Source organism: Hemicordylus capensis, chromosome 3, assembly GCF_027244095.1.
Source record: "Hemicordylus capensis ecotype Gifberg chromosome 3, rHemCap1.1.pri, whole genome shotgun sequence".
Lineage (NCBI taxonomy): Eukaryota > Metazoa > Chordata > Lepidosauria > Squamata > Cordylidae > Hemicordylus > Hemicordylus capensis.
Genome location: NC_069659.1, coordinates 89,634,487 through 89,647,399, shown reverse-complemented (window position 1 = coordinate 89,647,399; position 12,913 = coordinate 89,634,487). Strand labels below are relative to the sequence as shown.

General features: G+C 44.4%; 1 protein-coding gene across 4 annotated transcripts in view; it reads left to right on the top strand.

The window, feature by feature from the left end:
* The first annotated feature begins 588 nt into the window (after positions 1 to 588).
* The window catches only part of RCAN1 (regulator of calcineurin 1), a 58,418-nt gene continuing 46,093 nt past the window's right edge, over positions 589 to 12,913 (top strand). The window contains exon 1 of one of the 4 annotated variants that reach the window (XM_053306896.1): positions 589 to 637. Coding sequence is in view for 2 of the 4 variants with exons in the window: in XM_053306890.1 (XP_053162865.1) it covers positions 11,861 to 12,163 (303 nt within the window). In the remaining 2 variants the exon portion in view is untranslated. Of the gene's footprint in view, positions 638 to 11,616; positions 12,164 to 12,269; positions 12,569 to 12,603; positions 12,854 to 12,913 lie in introns of those variants that run through there. The other 3 variants (XM_053306890.1, XM_053306892.1, XM_053306894.1) reach the window with 3 other exon arrangements.

Genomic DNA, 12,913 nt, shown 5'->3' with positions numbered 1-12,913 from the left:
TCTCTTAGCCTAAGCAACATCATAAGGCGGTTGTGAGAATAAAACATGGAAGGTATAACCATGTATATCACCTTGACCTCCTTGGAGGAAAGCTGGGTGTTTATTTCTTTGTGACATAAAGGTAAAGTGTGCCGTCAAGTCAATGTTGACTCCTGGCAACCACAGGGCCCTGTGGTTGCCTTTGGTAGAATACAGGAGGGGTTTACCATTGCTATCTCCCGTGCAGTATGAGGTTATGCCTTTCAGCATCTTCCTATATTGCTGCTCAGGCGCGTAACAATGATAGGGCAAGGGGAGACAGTTGTCTGGGGGCCCCACTGCCTGGAGGGGCACCCCAGAGGCACCTCATGTGACTCCCCATTGCCCCCTGCCCAGCCCCATAGCCTCTCACCCACTTGCCCTCTTCGCCGTCTCTCCAGCTTGTTCTCCTGGCCGGCAATCGAGGCAGCAGACAAGCTGCAAAGAGCTCCTTTTCTCCCGCCTCTCAGCTGATCGGCGGGTGGGCGGGGCTTCCACGGAGGTCTGGTATAGGCCTCTGTGAAGCCTGAACTCCAGTAGGGCCCAAGCCAGCCAGGAAGGAGGAGGCAGCCAGAGTGGCCACCACTGGTCTCTGCAGCAGAAGACCCCCTGCTGCCAGGTAGAGTGTGAACTCCTTTTTGTGGTTACCTTCCCACCCCCCCACCCGGATATATAGGGATCTGCTTGCCATAGGGCTTTGATATGGGGGGGGAGGGACTGAGAAGTCTCTGAATATTTATTTTTAAACAGCTTGGAAAATTTGCTGGCTTAAAAAAAACTATCTAAAAAGTCCTATAAGTGGCTTGTTTCATGGCAGAAAATTACAAAAACTTCTGGAAGAAACAGTATTATATTTATTTTATTCATTCATTTATAAATGCACTTATGTTCAAGATGTTTTGTAACCCAGAAGGTCTGAGTGAGAACTGTGAAGCATGTCTTCTGCTTTTATTTTATTTTATTTTTCTTGTGTGTGAACTGCTCCCCAATAACTTGCAGGGACTTCAGGGTAAATCTGGCCAACATGTGAATGCAGCACCTCCATTCCAGAGGAGATGTGTGTTAAAGGGCTTTAAAAGCCTCCTGTGAAAAACCTCCTGGAATCGAACTTGACTGAATTTGTTCAGAATTCTGAGAAAACAAACATAGGTTCACCCTGCATGGTTGAAAGGCTCCTTGGCTAATCTGCAGCGAGGGGCCCATTTTAATCATTCATCTTTTTAGTGTGTTCTAGGCATTAAAAGTAAAACAAATGTATAGTACTCAATGTATATCACTATATATTGTGACGTGTGTGTGTGTGTATTCAGTGAAATGTATTTCCAGGCAGCATACTTATTTTGGAATATCAGACTTAAATCCTTGGGGGCCTGCGGTGTGTGGAGGCCCTGGACTTTGAGTGGGGGGCCCCCATTTTAAAATCTTGTCTCTGGGCCCACTCCAACCTTGCTACGCCCCTGTTGCTGCTGCCTGATATAGGAAAGCAAACACCTAATCAAGCTGCAGCATCAAGGAGTACATTAAAAACCCATTGTCTGCACACAATGTTTACGTTAACAAAATTTGCTTGTGAATTCTAAGGTTTTCCCATTTCCCCCCAAGCAGTCAGTTGTCTGGGCAAAGCCAGGCCAGTTCTCCTGTAACATCAGAGCAGCTAAGTCAATGGCAGAGAGAACATCCATAATCCCCTGCTAACCCAGACCATCTGTGACATCAGAGCAGATCACTCACTGATATAAAGAAAGACAGGGGGAATAAAGAGGAAGGAAGGAAGGAAGGGAAAGTATTAGTTGAAGAATGGAGTTCAGGACTGTCAGGAGACAGGTTTGATGCCACTCAATATCTATCTGTCCTAGATAGATATTTAGATATAAGTTTTCTCTGCATCATTAAAATAGATATCAAGATTGTACTAAGTCCCTCTGAATCTTTGGTATGGAGAATCAGATGCAAGCAAAGTGTATTGGCAAATGTGGCTATGTTTATCCTAACGTATGTTGTACAGACCCTACCTTTTGCTCTCATGCCTAAATTAATTATGTGGAATAATGCCACTGAAATCCATATCATTTACTTTCATGCATCTGCCAGGACTGCAGTCTCAGAGGAATGAGAGTGATATAATGTTTCCAATACCCCTTTTATGTGGTTTTGAGTTCGGCATTTGTTGAACTCTGAATCAAGAACAGAAACAACATTCAAACGGAAGGACCCACAGAGAAAGGTAGAGAAGGCTGAGCAGAGGCGTAACTAGGGGAGAGGGGGCCCATGTTTGCCCCTCTTCGCGGCCACCCCTCGGAGTGAGCGAGATAATGAAGGAAATTGGGAGGAGTGGACCTGGAGGGTCCTCAAGAGCTGGGGTGGGGGCAGGTTATTTGAACCCACCTGTTCAATTATAGCTACACCCCTGAGGCTGAGGAGGGGAAGGGGGAGACAGCTTCTTTACCTAAAGGCTAAAGAAGAGCACAATTGCAAATACAGTAGGTCAATAAAATTTAAAAAAATAATAAAAGTGAATCAAAATATCATAATATTGATCAACTGGCCTTGGTGGTGGCTTTTTAAACAAAAAAAAAGTACTGCACAAGGTGAAAGCCAGAAGAAAAGTGTGCTTAAGTGCGGAGGTGAGGGGATGCATGTATCCTTGGAGCCAGCTCTCCTATACGTTGCCACCTTTGCACATTCCATAACTTCCTTGTGTGATCTGCCTGCCAGGCTATGAAACACCAATATATTTCATTACTACATTGTTTCTAACTTGATCATGGAAGGAGAAAGTTTTGCATGAGGTCCACCTTTTCCTCCTCATGCAAAATTTTCCCCTTCCATGATCAAGTTAGAAACAATGTAGAAATTAAATATATTGGTGTTTCATAGACTGGCAGGCAGATCACACAAGGAAGTTATGGAATGTGCAAAACATCATTATTATTATTTTTACATTTATATCCCGCTCTTCCTCCAAGGAGCCCAGAGTGGTGTACTACATACTTGAGTTTCTCTTTCACAACAACCCTGTGAAGTAGGTTAGGCTGAGAGAGAAGTGACTGGCCCAGAGTCACCCAGCTAGTTTCATGGCTGAATGGGGATTTGAACTCGGGTCTCCCTGGTCCTAGTCCAGCACTTTAACCACTGGACCAGCACTCTAACCACTACACCACGCTTACATGGCATAAACCACTGTTTAGAAAGATCCAGCAAGCTGCATGCTGGAACAGGTTTTCCTAGATGAACCCATTATAGTATGTGTGAACAAAATTCTGCTGTAAACTATTTCAATCTTTTTTCATCCATCATCAACCACTAGGTGGTAGTATTTGATTTTTTATTTGAGACAAGAGGATACAATGTGATTTACTTGGGTGGTTATTGTTTTGTACTATTGTCTGCTTTTTGCTCTTGGAAAGTTGCTGATTAATTTGAATCAATCTGGAGAACTATGATCTTTGTGGAATATTTCTTGGAAGTCAATTCTTAGTTTTGGACATGGAGTCATTAAAATGGTCATTATAATGGTGTTTTTCACTGTTCATGTGTTTACTACTAAAATAGCTTATATTAGTGGAATAGGTTTAGTGAAAAGGTGTTTTCATTCACAATAGTTGTAGAGAATAGAAAAATATGCATTTGTGAACTGTGTTTACATGTAGTGTTCTTTTGGTATGAGACATTCAGCTTCTAGTATAACAAAGTTCTACAAATCTTTGATTTTGGACTTCTTTGCATATATTAAATATATCTTATATATATCTAAATTGCAATGGTTATATACATTTGGTTTTTTAAAATACAAAAATGGATTTAGGTTTCTGATGTTTATGGAAGCTGAAGCTTGATTAATAAAAACATTACATTCATTAGAATACAGAATTATTATATTGCATATAGGTTGGGGTCCTTGGGAGAGGAGAGCTGGTCTTGTGGTTGCAAGCATGACTTGCCCCCTTAGCTAAGCAAGGTCTGAACTGGTTGCATATGAATGGGAGACTTGATGTGTGAGCACTGTAAGATATTCCCCTCTGGGGCTGGAGCTGCTCTGGGAAGAGCACAAGGTTTCAAGTTCCTGGCTTCTCCAAGATAGGACTGAGAGAGATTCCTGCCTGCAACCTTGGAGAAGCCGCTGCCAGTCTGTGAAGACAATACTGAGCTAGATAGACCAATGGTCTGACTCAGTACATGGCAGCTTCCTATGTCCCTATGTCCCAAAGACTTGTTTAGACTCATATCGTGCAAGATGTATACACTGAACCAGTGGATTTTTAAATGTTTTTCTTTGAACAGCAAACTCCTTCCGCTATGCCATATAAAGCTACTTTTGAAGCTTCCCTCAGTGTCAAAACCAGTTTGACATGAGGGGATAACTTTTTGAGAAAAATAAGACTAAATATCAGTGTGGACTCACAGAATGCATCTCACTATCTTTGAGTCATGTATACAGGATATGATCACTTTTCCCCTTGCCCAGAGATCTAGGTTTCAAAACTGTGGTTTTCCCTAGGTGTAAAATTCAGTTTGAATAAATACAATAAATCAGTGCTAGTCTATTTCTCACCTTGCCAGAACCAGGAATGTAAGAATTAATTAAACTTTTCACTTTCAGCTTTCAGCAATACAGTAGATGCAGTAACTGAACTAAAGTCAATAAGTAGTACTATTGTTGCCATAAACATTGAAGACTCTTGAGTATATATTATTAACAGCATCAAAATATTACAGTTGTGTAAGCAATAGCGTTTCCAACCAAAATTTGTTTCCATACCGTCAACTGTCCCGATTTACCTGGGATAGCCACATATCCCCAGCATGTTCCCCAGCTCATGAACAGGCATCTCAGAATCCTGATTTCCCAAAGCTCCCCCCTCGCCCCATCTCCAGCCCACCTCCCAGCTGTTGCAGCATCCTTTGGAATGTGGGCGGCTGTAGATCTCATCAGAAGTCTCGTGAGAGAACTCTCACAGGAGTTGAGATAAGATGCGTGGCCTGAAAGGAGGCTGGAGGAGGAAGGAGGAGGTTTTCCCAGCATGGGGAGCCTGTCGAGGCAGTTTCCTCCCTCAAAGCTTCAGGGGTGGGAGAGTGGGTGGCCAGTTATATAAATGTATGTCTATGAGGTGCTATCTTCAGAGTGCATGAATTTGCAGAGAGAGAAGGATCTGATTTTGAGAGAGCTGACTGACTGCTTTTCAGAACATTCCTTCAGTTGCGTTTATATAACCCCCACAGAAAGGTTCTGATTTCTTTGATAGAGCTCGGACTTTGCTTTTCAGAGCAATTTCTACAGTTATTTTCCCTGCAGAAAAGGGTCTGGTTTCATTTGAAAGAGTAGCCTTTGCTTCTCAGAGCTATCTCTCCAGTTAATATTATAATCCCTACAGATTAGGGTCGGATTGGGAATTGGATTGGCTGGAGCAGCTTGAGTGGCAGCTGTTGCAGCCAGTGAGAATGGCGGCGGGGAGGCTGCAGGCAGGGGAGGAGGAGCTGGAGGAAGCTCCCTGCTCTAGAGCACAGTTTCTCAACTGCCAGTCCCCCAGACCGCTGCTGGTCCCCAGGGGATTGAGTGCAAGTCCTTTAACACCCCCTCCTTTTCAAGCATGCCAGTCCTTTAACACCCTGGAGATTAGCTCCCTGGAGCTAATCTTTAACCTGGCAGCCTTCGCTGCAGGGCTCTGTCTTCCTCCGGAGTCCCAGACAGCCTTTTCTCACTCCTAGCTAATCTCTCCAGTCTCTTTGATGAGAGGAGATAGCGAGAGCGAGTGACATCACTGGTATGCAGCCGGTGAAACACACGAGGCAGGTAGCAGGGCGAGTGAGATGGAGTGCTTGGCTTGGCTGGAGTGCTGCATGCATAAACTCTGTTCTGAACTACTACAGAGGAGGAACAGAGGAAGAATGACCTGAAAACTGTGGTGTACCCGCTGGTAACCTCCAGGGTTGGACTACTGCAATGTGCTCTATGTAGGGCTGTCTTTGTACATAGGTTGGAAACTTCAGTTAGTCCAAAATGCGGTAGCCGGATTGGTCTCTGGGGTATCCCAGAGAGACCATATTATGCCTGTTCTTAAACTGTTGCGCTGGCTGTCGATATGTTTCTGGGCAAAGTACAAAGTGCTGGTTATTACCTTTAAAACCCTGAATGGCTTAGGCCCGGGTTACCTGAAAGAGAGCCTTCCTCTACAAGAACCCCACTGTTTATTGAGATAATCAGGAGGGGTCCATTTTTGGGTGCCACTGGTTCATCTGGTGGTGACCTAGGATAGGATCTTCCCTGTTGTCGCCCTAGGTTGTGGAACATGCTCCCTGTGGATATAAGAGGATTGTCTTCCTTGGAGGCCTTCAGGGTGCATTCCAGACTAGATGCTCAATAGCAGCAAAATGCCTCCATTCAGGCAAGTTGCATTGAAAACGTAAACAGCAGGGGGAGCAGTCTCGCAGCAACTAACAACCCGAAGAAACAGCAAATTCCTTATATGACATCCTAGCTCTATATCACAGCAAGGCATTGGCAATGTGAATGGCACCCTGCTGTCCATACAGGGACTGAGGTGTCACAACGCAGGAAGTGTGAAAGCACACTTCCGAGATCTGATCTGACCCCCATTGCAGGGTCTAATCTGGAAAGCACCCAGGAGAGCCTTAAAGACCCATCTTTTTAGCCTGGCTTTTAATAATACTTGGTTTTAATTGTAATTGTAATCTGCTTTTAAATGGTTTTTGATATTAATTGTTATGTCGTTTTTTAGTGTAATCCACCCTGAGCCACTTTAGGAAGGGTGGTATATACATAACATAACATAACACAACATATAACATAACACAACATATAACATAACACAACATAACACAACATATAACATAACATAAAATATTAATTAATTAAAATAAAATACCCACAGAACAGTATCTTATTTCAGAGCACAGAGTTTGCTTTTCAGAGCTATTTCACCAGTTTATATTATGAAGATCCCTACAGAATAGGGTCAGATTTCATTTGAGAGTGCACCGACTTCCCCCATATCCCTGCAATAGGGGAGTTATTTTATTTGGGAACTTTATCCTCATTGCTTAGAAAACCGCTCTTTAAGTTTATGTTTAAGACCCTCCAAAGGAGAAATCAAAGCAAAAACATTGTGAAACCACTTTAAATTCATCATATTCTTCAGATGGCAGGGGATTCATAAAGTCATCTAGGAAAGGGAAGATCTATGCTTTCTGTTAAACATGTATCTGTGACTTCTTGGTATCCTACGGTGGGATTCATGATGTAAAACTGTGATGAGTGACTGTGAAGCACAGGAGAAATGCAGAGAGTCAAAAGAGCTTCAAGTCCTCCCAAGCACTGATGAGCACTTGGTCCAATCCACACAACCCAGTGACAGACAAAACGGTACTACTTTTCCAGGGGCTTGTGCTGCAACATAATTTGCCATTTGCTGGGAAATTCTGTAAGAGCTCCTAACATATTGCCACAGAGTTGCCAACAGTTTCAGTAAACTGGTAGGCTGAATGTTTCCAGACAGTGAAATAGCTTAGAGATATATGCATGCGGATGCACAAAAGCCAGCCACCTTATTCAGTGCATTGGAAAAGACAGCATAGGTGCCATCCAAAAGCAATTATCATCATGTTCTGGTGAATTAAAGAAATACTTTTCCCTGAGTACAAATGGCAGTTCTGACAAGTTATTTCCAATACTTGTCATCCTTGTCAGAAGGATGACAAGTACTTGACAAATGCTTTTTCCTCAGACAATGCCTCTGTAATGATTGGGAAGCACAATGGAGTCTTGAGGCGTCTACAGAAGAAACGAACTGATGGAAAGATTTACAGTGTCTGCATGCTGTCCATGCCATTTAGCACATCTAGCAGCAAAACAAGGGGTTAAGGGGCTCTTTCATTTGACCCACAGGAATTTCTCAGTGATATCTCTTATCATTTAGGGGGAAAGTGCCAAAAGAAAATAACTTCTCAGAGAAGATATTTCATTTCAGAAAGGTCTTAAAACATGCTTCTACTCGATGGCTGAGCATTTCTCACACAATGGAGAGGTTTGGGTTGGCCTAAAATGCCACTTCGTATCTCCTTGCCTTATCCATCCCCAGCACAGCATCCCTCCAGTGGCTGATGCTGGTGTTTATCTTGTGTTTCTTTTTTAAATTGTGAGCTCTTTGGGGACAGGGAGCCATCTTTATTTTTTTCTTATTTCTCTATGTAAACTGCTTTGGGAACTTTTGTTGAAAAGTGGTATATAAATATCTGTCTAATAATGAGCCCACTCCATCGAAACACCACAAAACAAGAAGAATCCGAGAAAGCAGACTAGCAAATATTTTAAGTCTGTAAACTGTACGTTCTCTTTCTGCATGCCTACATCTCATTTTGAGAACTTCGATGCATTGCTTCAGTGTGAGGAACCAATAATCCACAGGCTACATCCTGCCATGATGAAACTATAGTAGACCTTTTAGGATATTTCATTAAATCTGTGGTTATACTTGAGCACAAAGTTGATGTATTGTCTTTTGGTATCACCACAAAAGACTTTCAGAGGTCAAGACTTGTTTATATGTTTTGCTGCATCACAGTTGATAAAAAGGCAGGATCTTTATGGATCACCTGAAACCATCAGGCTCGTGCTGAGGCTAGATTTTATCAGAACATGCTGCTGTATATGAAGGCAAAATTCCCATTTAATATCCAGTACTGCAGGCAGCAGTTGTGCTTGATCCTATTGGGAGAGAAAATCTGAGCTCCTCACTGATAGAGACTCTTCTAGAAGAATTCCCTAATGTTTTGCCAAAGAGCAGACAACATACTATTTTCATGCAGTACCAGTGTTTCACAGAGATATCTGCCATGGCTCCAGAGGAAGTCAGGACTGATCAGTTTTGTCATCATCTATACAAAGTACAATATCCAGCTACTGGACAACCATGGTTTCACGCCCTCTCTCAATTTGCAAAGTATCTGTTACTCATTCCACACAGCAATGCTTCCTGTGAAGGCAATTTTAACATGCTAAAGAAGAATACAACTGAGCTTTGAAGCTCTTTAGGAAAGTCAGCAGAAGGACACGCTTCAAATGGAGCATATGCAGAATACACAGGTATGAGAAATAGTCTCTGTGCAGTGATGACGTCTAAAATCAATATTTTCAAGAACTGTAGCTGTACTGATTGGTTGCCAACCACTGAACTAATCCAGAAAGTGACTGCTACATATAAAAACTTGCAGGAAAGCAAAGAAGCTCTTTCTTAAGTTGGACTAGTCAGTGACAAGCAAGCTCCGCTTAAGATCGTTAGCTGTCACTTATTTTCTGGATGTATTTTTTGTTTGGGCTTATGACTGTTCTTACAGTTACAAATACTGCTTTGGTCTCATTCTTTAGATGTCTTGTTGTTTTGTCAGATCTATAAAAAGATGATCCATTTAGAGCTAGAATCCATGGTTTGGAAGGGAGCACAGAGATCATCAAGTCCAACTCCATGGCCAGTATAGTAATCTACTCGCCAACAGCACCTGCTATTCTCAGATGGTCTCCCATCCAAGTGATAATCGGGTCTGACCTTCCTTAGCTTCTGAGATCAGATGTTTGCTTTGGCTTGTTGCCATCTACTAGTTATGCAAATGCCTGTGGGTGTGTGTGTTAAAAAAAATTGTGCGCTGCAAGCTTGCCATTCTATATTTTGATAGCATAAATAATTTGTGTAGATGATCTTCAATTTACCTCTGATGTGGTGATTTAAAGTTACTTGTTTTATACTTTTACATGCATAAATACACAGCACATTTATATTTATGTTCTCTATAGAAATAGGCTTGTACTGAGGTCCTCAAGGTTGTTATGAGAACAAACAAGAGCCTCATGTATGCCACTGTGAACTCCTTGGGGGGAAAGGGTGAGATACTGTATACTGGGGTGTGCAGATGTAAGGCTTCTAGGAACTTCTTTTTTTTTGCCAAAGCCTTGGGAGCTGCCAGTGCAAACTGGTGACTTGGGGTAACCATTCACAAAATGGTTACCCCAAGCCAGCGTGGTGTAGTGGTTAGAGTGCTGGACTAGGACCGCGGAGACCCGAGTTCAAATCCCCATTCAGCCATGAAACTAGCTGGGTGACTCTGGGCCAGGCACTTCTCTCTCAGCCTAATCTATTTCGCAGGGTTTTTGTGAAAGAGAAACTCAAGTATGTAGGGGCTCCTTGGAGGAAGAGCGGGATATAAATGTAACAATAATAATAATAATAAAATGGTAACCATTCACATAATGGCAGCTTGTAAAAAAAATAAATGTCCACAGAATATGGACTTCTAATATCAAAATTCCTCAGATTGCTGGCAGAAAGGGACAAAGACATGGCCAAAGAAAACCAATTAACACTGAGGCTGAGAGATAAGCCCAAGGTCCATTGTTAAATCCAAGGCAGAGAATTCTTTTTTCCATTTGCTATCTTTAAAGGCTCAAGCTGTGTCCACATTCTACACCTTTTCCCATTTGCTAGAAAAGTCGTAAGGAAAAGGGTGGATTATTCTTGGAAAGCAAGAGGTGGCAAGTAAGTTGAGCTATGAAAATTGTGTGCGGTCTGAGCACAGCTTGAAATGCTAAGAGGCTGGAAGACTGCAAGAATATGTAGAGAGTAATATCTTGCTTAGAACCTGTGCAAAAGCTTGACACATTGCAGTTAGTGCACAGTTTATTGCCATCAGGAAGAACCCTCGAACAAACTTATGTTCATGCCCTGTCTGCAGAAAAGTCAAGTTGTCCTAGTTTCGGAAACCACATTATACATTTCAACTGTCATTATTTCCTGGTATATTTCCCTGGTAAAAACATTAGCCCTATTTGGGAAACAGGGATGGAAGGAATGTTTACAAAGATACTAAAAAAAAAAAAAAAGCAGACATATTTATAGTTAAGCATATTATTCAACTTAATTACATGTTAAAAGCAAACCATTGTGGTCAGCATAGATAGCAGCCAGAAAAGCAATGTGCAGGGGTGGGGATTGTCCTTCTGTGAGTTTAGTACAAGTATACCTATTTTAATACGTACAAATGTTTTTGATGGCATGCTTTGGCCCAATTATTAATTGGTTTCATTTCTTTATTTAACATATTCTTTGTTATGACCTGTGGTTATGACAATAAAGTTATGACTGACTGACTGATTTAGCATATTTATATACTGCCCCAAACTCATGTCTTGTAACTACATTCATGACCCATGTCAATCCCATAAGCTTTGTAGTGACAAAGATAACAACAACAAAAATAAGGAGGCTGGAGTCTCAGATATTTTTATCTTGTTTACTGTATAATTACAAGAAAGAAAAAATATGTTCATTTCTCCATTCTCGTTGAAAAAAAATCCAAAGTGGTCTTTACAAAATTACCACCGAACTCTGAAATGCCATTTTGCAAGCATGGACTACGTACTGTACTGTAGAAAATAACATTAAAAATAAAAGCGGACGGGAGGCCTCGGCTCGCGGTGGGAGCACAGCAGCAGGCTGTGGAAGAAGAAATGTCAAGAGAAGGCAACCGGCTGGGCGAGGTGGTGTGGGCACTGCCCTTACGCAAGATGGCTGCCGGAGAGCACAAGCACTTCAAGACGGGTCACCTGTTGCAGTGGCAGCCGCGGCGTCTTATTGGCTCTGGCCGGATCCGGAGCCGTCGCCCCTCGCCAATCCTGCCTCAAGGCTGCGGGGCCCGAGGGGAAGGGGGTTGGGCCGGTGACGGCGGATTCGTGCCGCCGCCGCCGCCACCACCGCCTCCTCTAGCGTCGAAGCCGGGCCAGGGCGGCCTTGTTGTCGCCACCCCCGGCTCCTCCCCCCACCCTCAACTCCCCGGCATGGAGCACCGGGGGGGCGGCTTGAGAGAGCAGGAGAGGGCCGGCCAAGAAAGGGAAGGGAAGGCGGCGCCGGCAGCCGCCGCCGTCGCCGCTGAAAGGAAAGTAGAGGCGGCGACAGTGGACGCCGCGGGACCTGGAGACCAGCGCAGCCCGACGGAGGTCGCGGTGGCGCCTCCGGAGCCCGAGACGGACTGGGACTTCATCGACATCGACATGGAGACGGTGTCGGTGCACGCCCTGCCCACCGGCCTCATCGCTTGCAACGTGCCTTTGGGCGTCTTCTTCGCCGACGGCCCGTGCAGGGTGGGTGAGCTGGCGGGCGCAGCCAGGGCTGTGTCTCCTCGCGGGGCGGGGGGCGGCCGTTTGGGGGCTGCTGCGGTGCGTGCGTGAGGGGCCGGCGGGCGGCCTCACGCAGCTCCAGCCCCTGCCGGCCCCTGGGGAGCGGGGAAGGCAAAACCGGGCAGGCCCCGCCCGCTCTCCCTCCGAGCCGCCCGTGGCCGGCGGGGCTTCTGCTGAGGGGAGGGGTGGCTTTGGGGGAGGCAAGCATGTTGAAATAAGCCCGGGGTGCTGCCCTAATCGACCCACGGGGATCCTGCGGCCGGTAGCCTTGTGAAATAAATAACGGACAACAACTGCCGGAGTGTTTTTCTGGCCGTCGTCTTACGCTTTCGGAAAGACCGAATGGCCCCGTAGACGTAGACCATGTCGGTGGGTGGCAACGGCCCATTCTTTTTGGTGGTTTGACTTTTTAAAAGAAAATGTGCGAGGGACAAAGACGACTCTTTCATTTTCTCTTACAACCCGCCGCCCCGCCAGCCTTCAACCTGTTCTTCAGCAGGTGGTACCTAGGCAAGATTGTACACCCATCATGGCTCCACAATAATTCCTATCGGCCAAATGGACTGGCAGGAAACCAGAGGGATTGGAAAGCCCTCATTACTGCATAGATTGGCTGGACCGCATCGCCTGCAACAGCACATTTGATCCCCTTAAGTATGACCTGTGCCAGTCTAGACTTGCTGCTAGTGCCTGTTTAGCATGCACTAACATCTA